Below are 21,184 nucleotides of genomic sequence, written 5' to 3' on the forward strand. Positions count from 1 at the left end.
CATCTTGTCATTAAAGCCGGTTCTGTAATCAGTAGTAAATCTCCATCACCTGCTTCCAGATAGAGCAGAGACGTAGTTCACTGACAAGCTACACGGAAAAAAATCACAGACGATATCACCAATATTATGAAATTGCTCTGCGATAGTAAAGTTGTTTGCGTAGCTTCTCAGTGACTACGGCTCTGTGTAGTAAATGCTGCTCCATCTGAAAGCACATTTAAAATACCACATTTAATAACATGCTTTGACTCCAAACTCACTTCATAACGTCAGCTGAGTGTTTGAAATAAATCCTTCTGTGAGATGATGTGGCTTCTTACACAGAATACGGCACGCAACATATTTCATAGTATTCCAAGCACTGATTAAGGCATTGCATTATTATATACTTTATTATAATGAAAATTATAAGAAGAACTCTGATAAATCATATATTGCCATAGTCGTGTGTTCATTAGTCACATTGAATCAATGAAAGCAGTTCAATCTTGTTTCTTCAGCTTCAGTGATAAGGATCTCCTGGATTTCTTCTGCGGGGCGTATTTGGAGTTTCTCTGGCCTTTGGATGTAGATTTACTACTGATCACAGAACCGTGCTTCACTGAGAAGATGCACATGACTTATCGCAGCTGCGATATTATCTCGAGTGCAATATTACTGTGATTTATTGTGCAGCCCTAATTGTATTGTTTATTTGCAGGCTCAAGTGTTTGAACATTTTAGCAACTGCCCCACATATAACATTACTTGTATTACGGTAGAACCGTAATGACAATACTGCCGTTTAAAATATACAGTGGCACCGGCAGTATTTTGTAGCCTTAGTATCACGATACTACCGTAGTACCGTTAAACCGTGCAACCCTACTAGATACTATGATCCTCACAAACTTCAGTAAACGAGTTGTTCCTCAGAAGTGTTCGGTTTCCCGGCAGACGGATCAATCCTGTTCACCCTGACAACTTGCTCCAAAACACAACAGCATCCAGTCACAGATTCTGACAAACAGACAACAGTATATTACAGTTACTGGAAAAGAGCAGCTTGATGTTCAGGATAGTAGAACGGCTCTAAACATTTGCTCTGCGTGTCCTTGTGTTCGTCAAGTGCTCCAGTGTTATTCCAGGACAGACTTGGGACATTCTGTTATGAAATATTTTGTCTAGTCATTCGAAAATGCCCTGAACAAGAGTTAAGGGAAGAACTGTTTTTTTCCCCCCTCCCTAACAACATGAAAAGATCACCCAATGTTCCTGCTGGGATCCCGGATGGACGCCAGATTCTGAGGGGAACTCGAGAACTGGGTTTTCTCCACGCTTGCTTTCCATCAGAGTCCTTTCAAACGCGTCCAATAAACAAAGGGCCGCCCTTCCTTCATCGGCTTCAAAGAAGCAGGTCTTCCTCCACACATGCAACCATTCACATAAACAAAACATCAGCTCTTCATCATAACGTTTATCCAGTGCTGGAACTGTGAATTTCAACAGCTCTCTGACCAGAAACTCTTTCATGCAAACAGATAATCAGGACGATATGACGGCTTTTGCTGTCCGAGGCCCAACAGCCACACCAAACTGACTTTAGCCTTATTCCTGCTATGCGTCTTGATGACTTTGGCCTTGTTTTCGAGAGCCAGAGATTGTTGAGTCGCATCCAGACTCTGGTTTCTGCGGTTGTGTTTTGTTCAGATTTCTTCTTGTTTTTCTTGTTTCTCGGAAATGCTTCCAAGTGCTCTTGCGGCTGCTTTTGTCTAATTATTGGTCTTCGTCTTTTCTTTTTACTCTTCATCGCTCAGCTAAACAATCCTATAAGTGATTATGACGATATATCGCCTGCTCAACACTCTCATATTGTCTTCATAGGTGGCATTAGTGACTGATTTGCACATTAAAATGTGTATAAAAATGCATTTTGAATTAGACTATTGCATTTTGGTATTGAATGCAATATATTTATAATAAACATTTCTCTTGATTTCTCCGCCATGCACTGTAGTGCATTCTGGGATTGCCTTCTCCATGAAGAATGTCTAGGTAGGGAGTGCACTAGGTTTTGGAACAGACTAGACTGTATACACTATGGTTCATTCATCAACATTTTTTTATGTTTTTGAAAGGTGTCTCTTCTGTTCAGGAATGCTGCATTTATTTGATTAGAAATACAGTAAAAACTTTTTTTTAAATTATTTTGATTTAAAATAAATGTTTTCTATGTGAATGTGTTAAACTGTAATTTATTTCTGTGATCACAGCTGTATTTTCAGCATCATTACTCCAGTCTTCAGTGTCACATGATCTTCAGAAATCATTCTAATATACTGATTTACTGCTCAAGAAACATTTCTGATTATTATCAGTGTTGAAAACATTAATACTTTTGTGGAAACTGATGCATTTAATTTTTCAGAATTCACAGATGAATAGAAAGTTTATTTGAAATAGAAATCTTTTGTAACATTAAAATGTCTTTACTGTCACTTTTGAACAAATGAATGCATTCTTGATGAATACAAATATTAATAAAAAAAAAATCTTACAAATGCATATATTTATAGCATTATTTTAGCATCTTTCTCAGCGACAGTAATATGATTTTTGTATTTTTATTGTATGTGATCAGGTTGTAAAGTCTGCTTGTTATTAATGCGGTGTGCGTGCTAATATACTTCTGTCCTTCTGAGATGTTTATTACCTCTTCACGTCTCCTGGCACACATGATATGTGATTATTAAATCAAGGATATGCCGTTTAGAGAGTTTTAAAGCAATATTTGTGCTCTGCGCTGCACATTAATGAGATCAGATGGCATCACGCACACTATGCCAGCTTTACTGTAATTACAGCAGGATTTTAATGAATAATCGTGGGTGTGTGTTACATTCTTTCCTGAATGCCACTGACGTTATAATGAAGAGAATGTGCTTGGATCTGCTGTACATTAATGAGCTTTTACTCAGAAAATCAGTATGTGATTGTTGTATAGTGAATATTTCTGAACATCTGTGTTCTGTAGCTGTTGGCATGATGGGAGTTTATATTTATATTTAATTTGAATTTAATTAAAATCATATATATATATCATATATATAGTGTTTATTTTAATATTGATAAATAATTTAAAATAATTTGATATTTTAATATGCAATTTCAGTGTATGTATGTGTGTACTAAATATAAATACAGTACTCACAAAAAGTTAGGGATATTTGACTTTTGTGTGAAATTTATGGAAAATGTAAAAAGTTCATGCTAAAGTGATATTATAACGTGAAAGTAGGGCACTTAAGTAGAAGCAAACAATGGTAATTTCTTCATCTCAAACAATTTATTGAAACAAAAGCTAACAACAGTGGTGGGTACACCACAACAAAACATGTCAGTGTCTCAATAGCTTGTTATGTGTCCTTGAGCATCAATGACAGCTTGACAACAACATCTCCTGCTGTACACAAGTCCACTTATTGTCTGCTGAAGCATGGCATCCCACTCTTCTTGAAAGGCTGTCCTCGGGTCACTGAGGTTCTGGGTGCAGGGTTACGACCCTCTACACGACCACTCAGCTGATCCCATAGGTTGACTTTCAAAAATATAGCAGTGTTTAAGACAGACACTGAAAATAATTATGCTAATAATTTTACACCAAAAAAAGTGTGAACTGTAGTGACTAGTAAATAAACAAAAGTGCCTTTGTATTCTTGCATCCTTGTGATTGGTGGCTCATATTGTTTCTCCATTCAGTTTCATTTGATCTGTTCATTTCTCTTTATTTGGTGTTGTTGTTGCTGCCGTTTTGAGCCTCGTAATGATCTTAATTAAGCATCTGACACTCGTTTATCACTCTGAGCGCTCGTGTTGACACGTGGAGGAGGATGAATGAGGTTCTCCTCTAACGCTCTCAGGTTTTCATCACTCTCACCTGAATGCTCTTGAGAAGAGCCATGAGTCCAGAGATCTGAACTGCTGTGAAGAGGACAGATGTTCTGCTTGTCATCTCCTGCTGCGTGACGTCTGCCAGACAGAACAAACACAGTTCGTCACATTCACCTGCATGTGTTTGTGTTTCTGGTAAAAGTTGTGGTTTGGTTACAGATCAGGATTTTAGTGCATGTCTGTTAGATTAGAGGTGGTGATGTTGTTGCCTTGGCAACTAACTGGCATAAGTCTAGCTTTAAGTGCTACTTAATTACTAAAACTGAAATAAAAATCAATTAAGGCTCAATTAGAAATTAAAAACGAATAAAAATGACAAGCATGCATCGTTAACTGAAACTAAATAAATATGAAATAAAATATAAATATTACATGAAAACCTTAAAATACGTGAAAATTGCCTTGGCAACAAACTAAAATAAGTTTAAATACTATAATTACTGAAACGGAAATAAAAATAAATTGAGGCTATATAGAAATTAAAAAAAGGAAATTACAAGTATATATCATTAACTAAAACTAATTGTATTTAACTCAAATAAAATAAGACAAATGTTACAAGAAAACATTAAAAACAAAAAAAATAGAAATGTTTCCTTGGCAACTAAATAAGTTTAATTTTAAGTAGCAACATTTCTAAGACTAAAATTTAAATAAAAAAATTAAGACAAAAAAAAGAATAAAAAATAAGCACATATTATTAACAAACTATTACAAATCATTTTTATTATCTGAAATAAAGCTGAAATAAAATATAGAAATTAGAAAAACAAACAAAAAATAAAAATGTTGCTTTGGCAATGAACTAAAGTAAGTTTAATTGAAGCACTAAAATGACTAAAACTGAAATAAAAATAAATATAATTTTTTTTTTAAAGATGACATACAAAATGTTAACTAAAACTATTATTAACATGACTTTTTTCCATTAACTGAAATAAAGCTGAAATAAAATATTGAATATTGGATGCAAAATGTAAAAAATGCATTGCCTTGGCAACTAACAGAAATGAGTTTTAAAATGACTAAAACTAGAATGAAAAGGAAAAAAAATTTAGAAATGAAAACAACATTTCTAAAATTTTAACTAAAACTGATGACTAATTCAAAATATTAATAAATAATATAATAGTATATAAATAATACTAAATTCCAGTGAATAATTATAAATGGCACTGGATCTGTAATCTAGTGTGCACCTGTGAAAGTGCTTCTGAAACATAATTAGTTCAGATTGTATTAAACTTATTGCTATTGCATTTAAAAAAAATGTTCTCATTTCAGCTTTCAGTTTTAATGGGTATAAGAAAGAAAAAAAGAGTTGTCAGTTGACATGAATTTGTTTAACAGATGCTGTTGTCTTGTCGTCTGATGTTGAGATGAGTTGTGTTCACAACCAGAAGCGTTGAAAAGTGGGGACATGGGTCAATGTCCTGAAAAGTCACCTTCACCTTGTAATACAATGTCATTATACAAATTTATGTCCTCATTTGTCACAAAAACGCGCACACACACACATGGCATGCTGGGAAGTCTGATCATGAGTTTGGAAGGCGTAATTACGTGATGTTGAGTAATTTTGTTCAGGCAAACATGAGCGCTTCGGGTGATTTCTTTTTCAATTACTGATAAACACAAGAACAAAATTATTAGGCGTGAACTCATGCTTGTGTTCTTCTCATTCTTGTGCAGTGTTGTTATTAACTACAATTAAAACTAGTAAAAATTAGTGCTGTCAAACGATTAATCGCGATTAATCGCATCCAAAATAAAAAATGTTTACATAATATATGTGTGAGTACTGTGTATATTTATTATGTATATATAAACACACACACATGCATGTATATATTTAAGAAAAATTTTACTTTTATATATTAAATATATTTATATATGTAATTTATATGAATATAAATATATACATGTAAATACATGTAAATATTTTCAAAATATATGCTGTATGTCTTTTATATATACATAATAAATATACACAGTACTCACACATATATTATGCAAACAAAAACTTTTATTCTGGATGCGATTAATCGTTTGACAGTACTAGTAAAAATCGTTTTCATTCATTGGAAAAGCTAAAATAAAATAGAAATATTAGATTTCTGAGATTGTTTCTCTGGCAATTAAATGAAATAAAATAAGTTTAAGTTACTAAAACTACAACTGAAATAAAAAATAAAGCTAAATAGAATATAAAAAAGACAAAAAGTGACCATATGACTTAAATTTGATAAAATTAATAAAATAAAAAATAATTTAATAACATAATTTGTATAAAATGTTGTTTAATGAAAAAAAATGTGTTTTATACAAAACTTTATTTAATATAATAAAATAATTTTTTATAAAATATACTATTTAATTTATTAAAAAATGTAAAAATAAATTATTCAAGAGTCATTCAACAGGACAACAATATAAAAGTACCATACAAAAGTAAACAATAATTTACTTTAAAATCAAATACTGAAATAGATCATTATTATTATTATTTATTTATTTATTTACAAACCCGATTCCAAAAAAGTTGGGACACTGTACAAATTGTGAATAAAAACTGGAAGTTTCAAATTTGAATATTTTATTCAGAATACAACATAGATGACATATCAAATGTTTAAACTGAGAAAATGTATCATTTTAAGGGAAAAATAAGTTTATTTTAAATTTCATGGCATCAACATATCTCAAAAAAGTTGGGACAAGGCCATGTTTACCACTGTGTGGCATCCCCTCTTCTTTTTATAACAGTCTGCAAACGTCTGGGGACTGAGGAGACAAGTTGCTCAAGTTTAGGAATAGGAATGTTGTCCCATTCTTGTCTAATACAGGCTTCTAGTTGCTCAACTGTCTTAGGTCTTCTTTGTCACATCTTCCTCTTTATGATGCGCCAAATGTTTTCTATGGGTGAAAGATCTGGACTGCAGGCTGGCCATTTCAGTACCGGATCCTCCTTCTACGCAGCCATGATGTTGTAATTGATGCAGTATGTGGTCTGGCATTGTCATGTTGGAAAATGCAAGGTCTTCCCTGAAAGAGACAACGTCTGGATGGGAGCATATGTTGTTCTAGAACTTGGATATACCTTTCAGCATTGATGGTGCCTTTCCAGATGTGTAAGCTGCCCATGCCACACGCACTCATGCAACCCCATACCATCAGAGATGCAGGCTTCTGAACTGAGCGCTGATAACAACTTGGGTTGTCCTTGTCCTCTTTAGTCCGGATGACATGGCGTCCCAATTTTCCAAAAAGAACTTCAAATTTTGATTCGTCTGACCACAGAACAGTTTTCCACTTTGCCACAGTCCATTTTAAATAAGCCTTGGCCCAGAGAAAACGCCTGCGCTTCTGGATCGTGTTTAGATATGGCTTCTTTTTTGACCTATAGAGTTTTAGCCGGCAACGGCGAATGGCACGGTGGATTGTGTTCACCGACAATGTTTTCTGGAAGTATTCCTGAGCCCATGTTGTGATTTCCATTACAGTAGCATTCCTGTATGTGATGCAGTGCCGTCTAAGGGCCTGAAGATCACGGGCATCCAGTATGGTTTTCCGGCCTTGACCCTTACGCACAGAGATTGTTCTAGATTCTCTGAATCTTTGGATGATATTATGCACTGTAGATGATGATAACTTCAAACTCTTTGCAATTTTTCTCTGGGAAACTCCTTTCTGATATTGCTCCACTATTTTTCGCCGCAGCATTGGGGGAATTGGTGATCCTCTTGCCATCTTGACTTCTGAGAGACACTGCCACTCTGAGAGGCTCTTTTTATACCCAATCATGTTGCCAATTGACCTAATAAGTTGCAAACTGGTCCTCCAGCTGTTCCTTATATGTACATTTAACTTTTCCGGCCTCTTATTGCTACCTGTCTCAACTTTTTTGGAATGTGTAGCTCTCATGAAATCCAAAATGAGCCAATATTTGGCATGACATTTCAAAATGTCTCACTTTCAACATTTGATATGTTATCTATATTCTATTGTGAATAAAATATAAGTTTATGAGATTTGTAAATTATTGCATTCCTTTTTTATTCGTAATTTGTACAGTGTCCCAACTTTTTTGGAATCGGGTTTGTACATGCATCAAAGTGCTGTAGAGTTTGATTGAATGCATGACCTTAAGTGTATTATTATTACTCACCTATTAATTATATGATCATGTACACTACGGTTGAGAAGTTAATTTTTTTTATCAAAAATATCATAAAAACAGTCAAATATTATCACATTATGCAAACTCAAACTAATGACTTGCACAATTTTGGGGTCGGTCTCTTCTGCTCACCAAGGCTGCAATTTTTTTGTTTAAAAATAAGAAAAACAGTAAAAAAAAATTATTTATTTTTTATTTTTACCATTTCTACCACATAGCTGTGTTATATGTTAATGTGTTAAACTGTAATGTATTCCTGTGATCTGCAGCTGTATTTTCAGCATCATTACTCCAGTCTTCAGTGTCACATGATCTTCAGAAATCATAATAATATACTGATTTACTGCTCAACAAACATTTCTGATTATTATCAATGTTGAACACAGTTGTGCTGCACAATATTTTTGTGGATATATTTTATTTTTCAGGATTCACAGATGAAAAGAAAGTTCAAAAGAGCAGCATTCATTTGAAATGAAATAATTTTTCACATTATAAAGTCTTTCCTGTGCCTCTGGAGCAGGGATGTACTGTGTGTTCAGACCTGTGGCCCATTTTTGTGTCGCGAGCCGACGCTCTTCCGCTGGGTCGCTGCTTTTCCTTCAGGCTCTGGCTTCAGCAGAGAGCTCTGCAAAGTTTGTATGTGCAAAGTGATGCCACTTTTGTTTAGTTTATTGAAGATGCAGCAGTTGTTTATTTACTTAATTGAGCTTGCGTGATATTTGCTGGTTAGGTGGGAGATGGAGCCTGAGCTCATGGAGCTGGAATGATAATCGCGGCCCTCCTTCCGGAATGCTGTGCTTCCCCTCGCTCTCTCTCTCTCTGTCTGTCTCTCTCTCTCTCTTTCTCTGTGGTTGATGCAAGACCCGGGTCATCTCTTCCAGATGCTTCTAACCCTGCAGAATCACTTTCTCTGCTTGTCTTGATTTTGTAGACACGCACTCGGTCTCAGCCGCTGTCAGCTTCATCTGTGGCCTTAAACCCTTCAGAGCCATTGATTCTATTTCTCTTCCCTCGTTATATGACGTCATTCAGCTCACTATTTATTTTTGCTTCTAAACTTTTTTTATTGGTATTTAAAAGGACAATACTTAATGGTACATTCAGTGCAAAGCAAACTATTTCAGATTGTCTCAAACCAATACAAATCTTTTTTTAATTTAAAAATGGCACTTCCTTGTCATTTGGATCAAAGAATTTTTCATGTATCATTTTTATTTGGCTCCAGTCATTTTTTTATTTTAAATATTAAAATGTTTTTAATATATTAAGGGTTGGGGACTGTTTTTTATTATTAAATAAATAAATATGTGTTTAAATTGCATTTGGTTTTGAAATTACATTTTACAAAACCACAACAAAATACAAAACTCAATGTGAAAATAAATATAAAAAGTAAATAATTAAAAATAATGACAGTGCAGAAGTTTCCTTTTATGTAATGCCAATTGTTTCAAAGCAGCTTTACATAAATTCATAATGTTATTTTTTATGGTAAGGTTCCATTAGTTAATGCATTAACTAACAATGAGAATAAACATTTGCTATTATTTATTACTTTTTTGTTTTTAAATGTTAGTTAAAAAAATACAACTTCATTGTTGATTCATGTTAGATCAGATTTATTAAATGATACTAATTGATACAACTTTTAATTTTAATAATGTATTAGTAAATGTTCAAATTGACCAGGATTAATAAAAGCTGTTCCATGCTCAGGTTTAGTTTGTGGCGCTGAAGGTGATTCCTGAGATGTTTGTGTGTGATCTAATGCTGAAGAAAGGCTGAATCAGACAGCAGTGACCCGAAACACAACAGGAACTACACACCAGTGACTCAAACTGAACAAATTCCACATTCTAGAAGATCTGAGTCAGATTTCTGATCCAAACCAGGCCAAATACTCTCAGCCTTTGATGGGTTTTTACAATAGTGGCCGTGATACTGATGCTTTCTGTTCCAGATATTCATGGCATTAAATATTGCATGCACTGCAAAAAAAATAAAAGAATAGACCCTTATGAAGACCCTTACATCACGATACATTTACTTGAGATGCAATCTTTGTCCTGTGAAAACAGCTTTTTGAAGACAACGTCTCATGAAATGATTTTGATCTATTACTGCATGCATTTAATATCTCTATACTCTTACACTGTAATAGATTTCTTCGGTCAAAACTTAATATTTTATGTTGCATTGAGAATTTTTACTTGAAGCAATTAAAATGCAAATGTAATACACATTTAGTTCATGTAATTTAATTGAGCCAAATACCATTTTTCAATGCATGAAATTTTCAAGTTTCACCTGCAGAATCTTTTACAGTGCACTGTATATCTACAATACAACCACACAGTCTATTTCTATTTAAGACAAAGTTAATACATTACAGAAATCCAGCCATCAATTCAATTTTCCTCTTTCAGGGTTTCTGCAGGTCTTAAAAAATCACATTTTTACAAATTAAAGTCCTAAATCAAAGCCAATAGTCTTAAATTCATAAGGTTGTGGCATTAAATGTTGCATGCATTACTAAAAATTAATATCAACCTCAGTATTTTTGCTTTGTATTCTAATATAAATATCTAAACATCCTTAAATCATGATACATTTAATTGAGATGCAAACTGTTATGTAGCCTTGTTCTCTGAGAAATGGAACAAAATTAAATGAGTTTTTGCTTAAAACGAGAACTAATATCTGTCAATGGGGAATGAAAACTTGTTTTGCTTTGAACGTTCATCAAAGTTCATCTTTCTGAACCCACTAGCAGATATTTGCTCTTTTTTTAAGCATAAACTCACTTAATTTTGATCAATTCATCAGAAAACAAGACCTATTTTCTGTCATTTTGCTTCTCAAGTAAATGTATCTTGATTTAAGAATCGTAAGACATTTGCACTGGAAAACAAGACCGAAACACTGAGGAAGAACAGCACTTTTTTGTGGCGTGATTACACTGTAAAAAAAAAATTAAAAATCAAACGTTGAGCAAGCTCAAAAATCTCCTGAAGCTGGTTGCCTTGCACTTAAGTTTTCTCAACTTTTGATTTTTTTTACAGTTTATACAGTAAAAGTTATTTCAGTGTTTTTTTTTTTTTTTTTTTTTTTTTATTAAAAAAGGAGTATAAATCTGTTGGAAGTTGTATTTTCAAACTTTGCTAATGCAACTCATTTACATTTAGAGAACATGATGTATTGCATTTAACTTTATTCCTTGACTTGTCTTCACTTGCTCCTAAAATGTCTTAAATTAGCCTTCATCACACCTGCTGACTGTAACGTGTGTGTGTGTGTTTCAGAGTTATCTGCGCAGTGAGCGGGATTACGAGAGCGTGGTGCTGATGAGACTCAGACAGGCTGAAGAGAGGAAGAGGCTGATCGAGGAGATGAAGAGGCAGGAGGAAGAGGACGAGACGGCGTGACTCACTTCAGTCGCAGCATTTTACCAAGAATTAAACTCCCACTGATCAATAAAGCCTTTTGATGAAGATTTTATAGTGCTTTTCTGGCAAGTCCAGTCGTATTTATTTGTTTTCAGATCAACTGTCAATGTTGTAAAGTTCATCAATTATGAAATGAGTTCAGTTTAGCTCTACGAAAGACAATAGTGTCATTCTATTAAAGTAAAGCAATATGGGAATGAAAACTCTGTGTTTAGTGTTGAATCCTCTCGGTCAAATCAAGACTCTGGATTGAGGCGATGCAGAATGACATTTTTTGGACAAACAGATGATTATTATTATGATTTGTGAAATACTTTGCATTTAAAGTGTGATTGTTTCTTTCAAATAAATATTTTTAAATATAACATGAGAATTATGAGATAAAAAGTCGCAATTGCATTTTTTATTTATTTTTTTATTCTGTGGTGGAAACAACTGAATATTTTTGTCCTAATATAAGAAACATACACAATGTGCTTTTTACACTTGTCTTTATTATGATTATGTTTGAGATTTTCATCCATTATATTTTTTGGTTTCTGAGAGCATTTTATAATGCTATATTTTTCTTACTAAGATTATGCATGTGACAGTGGACTTATGTTTACTTTCTGCTGACTTTGTTTCTTGTGGCATCATCAGCCAATCCTGTGGCTCGAGTCATTAGTCACATGACATTTACAGCTCAGCTGATTGGCTCAGTCATCAGCGATGGCAGCAGGTAGGTTGCGTTCTTTCTTTGAGATGAAAGCGAATGCCAGCAGATCTCAAGGTAATCTAGACATCCATTTTTCAGAAATGTTATTCATTTGGAACAATGTGCACCAATTAATCAAGTTACACATAGGTCCATAGTGGACAAAAATGTCCATGTCAAAAAACGGTCATAAAAATTTGAAGCTTGGGAGCACAGACGTAAGTTTGGTCTCATTTTAAAGAAGACCCATGGCAGATTATTGTTGAAGTAAAAAACGTTTAAAAAGTGAAATAAAAAAAGTTATAGAGGTTCAAATTTATGAACAATACTTTATATAAAATATATATTTTATGAAACATGTTGAACTCTAAACCTGCTAGAAAATCAAAGTCATAAATATAAAGTTGTGTTCCAAATTTGAGGTTGATATCTCAAAAAATGAGCTTTCAGTAAGATTTTGTTTGGGCGCAGTACCAAATTTTCCCCATTAGATGCCAGCAAAACACCGCTGGTGCTCACAGTGCTTGGATTTGTGATTTACAGTAGTTTTTCTTTCTCAAATATTACAGGCACACACACACAATTATAGCTGCATTATTTATCCAATTGGCTCTATAATATGCAGAAGCTGAAGTGTTTGCTTTATAGACCAAACCTGAAAAAATGGCACGATCTGGTAAACAAAATAGTTAAAAATTAAATTTTGAAAAGCCTTGCCAACAGAATGAAAGCCTGTTAACAAAAATTGCATCATTTTACAGTTAAATGGCACTGCGATTAAAAATAGCCGTTTTAATGGGGACATTTCTGTCCTTAAGGTCCTGAGAGGAACTATTTTTTGTACCTAGTGCAAAATAGATTTATTAAAGGAAACGAGGGTGAAATAGTAAAATTCCAATAAAAATACACATCTGTGCCAAAATTTATGCAGCTGGCAATAACACAGGCAAAATGAAAAAAAAAAAACTAAACTGAAAATGTCCAAAAGGTCGCACACGTGTTAAAGGACTAGGCTGAAATTGATTTCCTGTATTATGTGTGTTTTGTGCACATTCTTCACTGCTGTGATTCATTGGCGTATGGCACGTTCCTCTTGTCGTCTCCACATCATCAAACCACTGTTATTCCAGTGAGTCTCTTTTCTTCAGTGTATTCCCTCCATCATCATCTCCTCGCGGCCGTCACATGGTTCTGTTTACTTCTGTGGGCTTTTCTTTCATGTTCCTGGAAAGAAGCGGAACACAGAGTCCCGTTCACATTACAGCGCAGGAAATACAATTACAGCCGCCGTCCTGAAGAAGAGTCCCGCCGCGGGCCGTCTTCACCCGGTGTCACCCCACAGCTTCCAATCCACACAGCAGAGGAACATGCCGTTGAAACAACTTCATTTCTCATTTCTATTTTTTTGACATTTTTGTTTTATTTTTGCATTGAAATGTAGAGAGTATAAGTGGATTTGATTTCTTAAAACATGTATATGAATGTTAATATAATATAATGCATCATTTACTCAAACTAAGTTTGACTTCTGGCCCTTCATAGCAGGGTTATTAACTAAAAGAGAAATTAAAACCATTTAAAAACATTTTTGTTAATTAATTTTTATATATATATATATATATATATATATATATATATATATATATGAGGGAGAGAGAGAGATGTACTAAATAACTAAAACTGAAAATAAAAATTAATAAAATAATATTAATAAAAACAAAATTAGTAAACTTATTAGTAAAATAAAAACTGATTCAAAATAATAAAATAAAACTATAACTGTATCTCGATGCTAAAATATCACTGCTTGTAACTCTATAGCAACATGATTAGATCAGATTAGGCTTGAATGCTTGCAGCTTTGAATCACAAACATGCAGCACTTTTAAACCCTTTTGAACAGATCATACTTTATTTTTAATTACAGCTTCTCACACAAGCATAAAGAAACAATATTAACATGACAGGATTCAGTACAGACAAAATATGTGTACATACACTGTAAACAAGCTTGAGACTGTTCAAAACTATAAAACAAAGAATGTGATTGATTTTGAGCTAAAAAAGGATTTTAAAAACTGATGTTTCATTGCAAAGCATTTATTCAAGATAACATTAAGTCGAGATATAGAAATGCTACAGATGCAACATAACAGAACAATAATGTTCCTTAAGATGTCCCTTAATGAACTCATATATATTATTCAATCACAAAACAAAAAAACTAAATCCAGAAATCATAAATCAGAGAAAGCACATTGATGATAATATTGCTAATTGAGACAGATTTCAAATACTGTACATGTTTTGAGATTTTAATTTCCTCAGAGTTTGTGAGATCTCTTCACTAGGCCTACTGCTGACACTAGAATACCCTTCTTCACCTCATTTACCATGTTTACCTGCAACACAAGAGCCACTGAGTCACAGCGCGTCACTCGTCTCTTTATGGAGACACCAGACCAGCGTCTGACCGACTCCTGTCATGCTGACCACTCTGAACCCCATCTTATCCAGTTTGTCCAAGACGAGTCTCGGCGGTTCGTCCACGTGATACTCTGAGCTGTGACACACAAATATCACAAATGATTTACTGAAAGATAAGCTATCTATATGGAGGCAATTCAGGGCCAAATACATTTGCAAAAGAATTGAAGTATCACAAAGAAAATAAAGTTTTGCAAAGGAAATTAAAGTATTGAGAAAAAATAAATGTGCTTTTTGCAAACCAAAATAAAGAATTGCAAAATATAAATGAAACAGAGCAAAAGCAATGATTTTGCAACACATATTTTCCACGGCTATAGCTCCTAATTTATTTGCAACGCCAAATTATTTTGTGTTTCAGTCAAGTTTGAGCTCACGATACAATTTTTTCCCTTTTCCCATCTCTATAACGAGCTCAAATAAATTAAAAGCTATGGCCATGAAAAATCATTGCTTTTGCTCTGTCTGCTTTGGTTTGCAAAAAGCTTATTTTTTTTTTTCTCTCAATACTTTCATTTTCCTTTGCAGAACTTTATTGTCTTTAGCAATACTTCAATTCTTTAACATATTTGCCTGAATTGACTCCATATATCTAAGCTATAGACTATAATGTTCACACCAGAGCCCTGAGCGCGACTGCTTTCTTCATCCCGCTCCCGCAAACATTCTAATACCAAATATAATTTAGGCTCTTTCAATATGCAGAATATTGAAATGGTGTTTGAATGAGCGCTCGCTGTTCAATTTTACTTTTGATTTGGCATTCATGCACGCTCTATATAAAGGAGCATGTCTTACAAGATCAGATATTTGTCAGTGAGCTCAGGATCTGTTGAGCAGCAAATCCTCCAGCATCTTGGTCAGTCAAATCTGACTCCTGCAGCAATTTTTTTTTTTAAGTCACTCTCATTGACAGCTCAAAGGCTTCCTACCAGTGGCCCTCCTTCACAAAACTTAACATCTAGCGCAGTTTCATCATACGCAGAATGCAAAAACTTTTAACCCATGGCAGCAGTTTAAAAGCAGCCCAATTCCATGAAAAAAGGCTGCTTTTAAACTGCTGCCATGGGTTAAAAGTTTTTGCATTCTGTGTAAAATGTATACAGTGGTGGCCAAAATGATTAGAACACTAGTATTCTCAGCAGCTAAAATGGTTTTAAGTCAGTTATGCTGTAGTGTGTCAGTAGGAAATATCAGTTTACATTTCCAAACATTAATTTTACCATTAATTGTAATAATAATGACATGAAGAAACAGAACAAACTGAGACAGACTAAATCCAGAAGAACTGTCTCCAAAACGCTTCAAGAAACCTCCTGCAAAGCTCCTGAGAAACTCTGCTCAAGTGCACCGAGGACAAAAACTGCTTTAAACACAAAGGATGCTCACAACAAATGTTGATTTAATTTAGTTAATAGAAGTTAATTGATCAAGAAAATCTATTTATGTCATTATTTTTGACAGCATCCTCATTTTACAGTATTTTTACACAAGTGCCTAAAACTTGTAACAGTACTGTAGATTTGCAGGTAGCTTTCTTGAAGTGTTTTGGAGACACAGTTCTTCTGGATTGAGTCGGTCTCAGTTTGTTCTGTTTCTTCGTGTCATTCCAGACAGACTGATGATGATCAGATCAGATCTCAAAAATCTCACTGGATTATTACAATTAATGACTGATATTTCCTACTGACCAACACGGTCTCATCCCAACTCGTCACATATTGATGCTTGGTCAGGACCGTTTTGGTGTCGATTTTAACGCTCGGAGTACCCCTTTAGCGTCACTTATCGACGTGAAGGGTCCTTCGTCGTTTTAAATAGGAAACACTTTGCATCAATATGCCGACGTAATACTGGGAATTTTATCGTCATAATTAAATGATATATTGGGTAATAACATTGCCATTATTGCATATATGTTGGGGTGTGATTTTTCAATGTAAACAGTCAAAACAGTTTTATTTATATTACATTATTGACACATTTATGAGCACATAACCCAACCCCTGCCCCTAAACCTACCATCTGTCAATAAAACACAAGATATAGCAGGCAGATACAACTACTGTCATAATTTATTTAAAAAGTATAAATATTCTAAGACTTCCAAGGCAAAACGATTGATTTGTGAGAGGAACAGACGCGATCGCCGTCTCCCGCTGTAAAGCTCTTCCTGTGTGCTGTTGCAGTCTGTGCGTGAATTAAAAAAATGGAGAGAGTAAAAAAAATGTAAGAGAGAGAAAAAAAAACTTCTAGTGTATTCTTAAACTTGGACCTCATTATTAAGCCCACACTCTCTAAGTTTTCTTTCATCAAAAAATATGCATTTTCATTCATTCAAAGGCTATATGGTTGCAATATTATTTTAGTTCAAAACTTTAAGTGCCATTGTTTAATGCTTTATTGAAGTTTCATAATGTTCAGTTGTTATGCTTTCAAATGTCAAAACTCTCCAGAAACAGTTTTACATGTCCATTTACAACCCTAGGATTTCTCCCTAGAATTAAATGGTCTGTTATTGGCTTATTTGGAAGGGTCATGAATAATAATGTTGAGCTCTGCTCTGATTGGCTGTTTTACAAGATCAGATGCTTGTCAGTGGTGCTCAGGATCTGTAAATCATTCACCATCATCCTCCGTCATCTCTTGTGAAATCTTACGTACTGTAATGTAACAGGCTACCGTTAGCAAGGAGCTAACCATGACCCTTTAGTGGCTCGCATTATTTTATTAGAACATGTTATTTGCTCTCCGTGCCTTTCTGAATACAGACACCAACCCATCCCTGCACTTCACATCCCCTGCACAGCCTGGAACATTACATTTATTTCCATTATCTGCCATTTTCTCTGTTGTCCTCGCTTGTTTCTTCACAATACCTGCAGAACTTCTGATGATTCGGCTGGTCTAGAACATGGGCGGGTTTATGCAAATATTGGGGGCGTAACTATTAGTGATCCCAACTGTTACGTCACAGTTGGTGTTAAGTTCTGATTCGCCTATTTTTCAGTGGTCTTTTGCATTCATGAGACTTACATAAGAAGGAGGAAGTAATAGTGTTTGAGGCTCACTGCATGTCATTTCCATGAACAGAACTCGTATTATTCAACTATGCCAAGGTAAAGACAGTTTTCCATTCTATGGCACCTTTAAAAAATAAACACTTATTTTCTACAAGAATAAACCCTATTTTCTTAAAGAATAAAAGATAAAGAATCACAATTGTCCCTTATTTTGTATTTCTGAAGTTAATTGGCAACCCTAATGATAACTTAATTATCTTTTGACTCCCTTGACAGCGGCACCTTGCTCAAAAAAAAAAAAACCTTAGTTGTTGGAGATATGAGAGCAAAAAATAATAGATAAAAAGGATAATAGAAAGTTCAAAGACCGTTTAACTTAAAAGGGAAAAAGCCAGTACAAAAAAATACAAGTGGGCCGGTCTAAGGCATGAAACTCCAGGGCTGAAAATGAGTCCCACTCCAGCCCTGAAGCTGATGCATATATACAACTTAAAAATATATATTCTTATTTTGTGAAACAACTGTACGTGTTGGATAGATTTCATTGGTAATTTTGAACTCAGCATCATATTAGGTCTTTTTGGCAAATCAGCAAAGCGGGAAGCTAATGTGTTGACTTAACTTTAACTTATTTGTCTGATAAATAACTACCTTTGAAATAACTACAACAAATCAGATTACCAAACACTTACAAGTTGTTTCCCAGCATGGTTGTTTTCCGGGCTCCGAGGTAGTTCATGATGGATGGATCTGAATATTCGTCACCGACCATTGTGGGCCCCGTCTCCTGAAAACAAACGTGGTTTGACCACTTAATATGGTTTTATCTTCATTTTCAACTCTAGAACTGTTGTTTCATCACTGCAAATGTCTTTTGTCAAGTGTTTTCCTTGTAAAATGTGTTTGTTTCTTCATCAGGTTTGTAGAAATGTGTCTCAGCAATGGATGCTCTGCAGTGAATGGGTGCCGTCAGAATGAGAGTCCAAACAGCTGATAAAAACATCACAATCCACACAAAAGACAAAAGCTCAAACAAATCCAGCATTAAGATGTTTTTAACATAAATACGAGTCTATAATCCACAATAACGCTTCCTCCAGTGAAAAAGTGTTCTGGTCTGAATCAGGAGAGAAATCTGCACAGATCAAGCACCGTTTACAAGACAAAACAGCTCTAAACTTTAAAGCTTTTGTCTTCTCCAGATGTTAACTGATGGACTGGAGTGGTGTGGATTATTGTGATGTTTTTTATAAGCTGTTTAGACTGACGGCACCCATTCATCTACATTTCAGATGGCGTGAGGGTGAGCACATATTCATTTTTGGCTAAACTCATAATTTAAGAATGACTCTAGAATGCAAATATCTCCCATTCTTGCACTAAAGCTGTTGTTACGTGGTGTATGCTGTGGCTTGAGTCTGTCAACACTAAATGATTCACTTTCACTTTATGCTCCAGTCCAGGTCACACAGACAGGTGCACGAGCTACACACGCACGAAATGCAAACATTAAACTTCCTCGTTTGAATATAATAATTCATAACGCAACGCAAAGCAAAACATGAGAAGTAGGCTATAAAACTCACATCATGTTCTGCCTATGCAGGTTAACGTACTTATATATCAACAATAACTCCAATGCAGCATGCATGCACCTGTAATCCTCTAATGCATCCTAATATCATAATCACTGCTGTGCATGTCGCTCATATGCGCTCGCGTCAGTCTCGTGTTTCATACGCACCAGTCTGATCTGTGTGCTGATGAGGATGTACGGCATCCCGGCGGCAGAACGGGCAACTTTCCAGCGGAATATCGAGGAGTGTCTCGGATGCGTCGCGTGTGTCTCCGTGCTGCGCTTGGCTCGTTTGTGCTCTAGCAGCGGAATGCAGAGACACCCACCGCACTCCACCAATCAGCGTCCTCCAAATCAGAACGCGCTTTGGAGAAAGACGCTCCAGATGATGTAGTAGGATATTATATCCGATCAATTTTATGCATTTAGTTTTCTAGATAATGAAATATGATGGATTATACTATAGAAGTTATGAAAATAGTATTTCTGGACTTTCAAAAAGTCCACTTCTTTAAATCATTTACAACCGTTTTTTTTAGAATGTTGAGGCAGCATTCTATGTTACTATGTTGCAAACTTTATGGGAATTTGAACGTTACTTTGTAACATTATGGATGTTCTCTGAACGTTCTGGCGCAAGTAACATTTAAATAATGTTAGAAGAACGCCCAACTAGGAAAACAGCTCCAAGAGTGATCATTTGTGCTGTTTTGAGAACATTATTAAAGACTAGACTACTTTGAACGACAATTCTATTAATGTTAATGGACAAATGTATGTTCATAACCTTGAGAGAACCTTGCCAGAACGATAGATTCTTCATCACGATAGAACTTGAATCACTCATCTGTTTCTATGCAATAAAAAGGGATCAGTTTAACAAACTCAACACATGTGCATCATTTTCCTCTCAGATATCACAGCTGTTTACTCAAGCAGAGACACTGATACACTGAGGGTGTTTTCACATATAGTTCGTTTTAAGAGAACTTAAAGTGGACCAGAAAGGGAACCAGCCGAAAATGACCTAAGTCCTTTTGGTGTTCACAATCTAGTGGATTCAAAAGAGAACTCAGTTCTTTTTTTGGTCCTCTTCAGCAATGAAGAGATCTCAGACCCTTTCTTGTTCACACCCCAACTTTATTAGAACTCAGACCCCAGCTTTCTTTGCAGCAGTGGATTTTGGGTATTCAAGATGGCGTCTTCACATGTTGTCATCACATGGATGTGACACATTTTGAAGCAAATGACAAACAGAGAACGAGTCAGAGAAAGCAGATCTAAAGGAAAGCATCTGAAAAAAGGAAAAGGATAGCAACTAAAAAGAAAAATTTCCTCCAAAACTATCAACAACTGCTGTGTTTTATGTTTTTATGAGTTGAGGAGAGTTGGCGTTTAATGTAATCATCTTTCCAAATGTCAAGTGCACAAATCTCCTCCTGGGACCGCACAACCCCATGACCTGCCATGATGAAAACTTTTTTTCTGTTGTTACAGCAGTGAAGGTATGGCAAGCCTCCAGGTACACATGTCGAAACGAAACGCAAAGTGGACCGGGATCTTGCTTTCGCATATCATGAAGATATCGAACCACAAACAGACCCACAAACGAACCTCTGGAGGTGGTTTGAGTACGGTTCGATTTTGGGTCCTTTTAGGGGGGTCTGAGATCATATGGTTTGTTCTTGGTCTATGGTTTGAAAACACCCTGAGAGACGGATGAATACACACAGTGACAAGAATCTGACATTAAAGCTGCAGATGGGGAAAACTGTTTTAAACTGCAGACATATCACGTAAGCATGAAAGGATGATTATATAATCTGGTTTATTAACCATCTT

General features: G+C 35.0%; 2 protein-coding genes across 3 annotated transcripts in view; one reads left to right on the forward strand and one right to left on the reverse strand.

Annotated features, from left to right (window-relative positions):
* The window catches only part of LOC306850616 (dnaJ homolog subfamily C member 17-like), a 62,604-nt gene extending 50,587 nt beyond the window's left edge, over positions 1-12,017 (forward strand). Inside the window, exon 11 of one of the 2 annotated variants that reach the window (XM_079386335.1) lies at positions 11,416-12,017. In XM_079386335.1, coding sequence (XP_079242461.1) covers positions 11,416-11,538 — 123 coding nt within the window. In that variant the 3' untranslated portion in view covers positions 11,539-12,017. The remainder of the gene's footprint in view (positions 1-11,415) is intronic. The other variant, XM_079386334.1, reaches the window with a different exon arrangement.
* Positions 12,018-14,143: 2,126 nt separating this feature from the next.
* Positions 14,144-20,940, reverse strand: LOC306850205 (GTP cyclohydrolase 1 feedback regulatory protein). Its single transcript, XM_079385712.1, has 3 exons — positions 19,511-20,940; positions 18,459-18,553; positions 14,144-14,819 (listed from the first exon to the last, which is right to left on the reverse strand). The coding sequence occupies exons 1-3, from the start codon at positions 19,544-19,546 to the stop codon at positions 14,681-14,683; spliced, it is 270 nt and encodes an 89-aa protein (XP_079241838.1). The 5' UTR covers positions 19,547-20,940; the 3' UTR covers positions 14,144-14,680.
* Between the last annotated feature and the right edge of the window lie 244 nt (positions 20,941-21,184).

The sequence above is a fragment of the Barbus barbus genome (assembly GCF_936440315.1).
Source record: "Barbus barbus genome assembly, chromosome: 30".
Taxonomy (NCBI): domain Eukaryota; kingdom Metazoa; phylum Chordata; class Actinopteri; order Cypriniformes; family Cyprinidae; genus Barbus; species Barbus barbus.

Bases quoted from the DNA above. Each gene is read 5' to 3' on its own strand.
- LOC306850205 (XM_079385712.1), bottom strand. From the start codon at position 19,546: ATGCCGTACATCCTCATCAGCACACAGATCAGACTG. The intron at 18,554-19,510 runs GTGCGTATGAAA...GTTTGTTTTCAG, and splicing joins TCAGCACACAGATCAGACTG to GAGACGGGGCCCACAATGGT. The intron at 14,820-18,458 runs GTAAGTGTTTGG...TGTGTGTCACAG, and splicing joins ACCATGCTGGGAAACAACTT to CTCAGAGTATCACGTGGACG.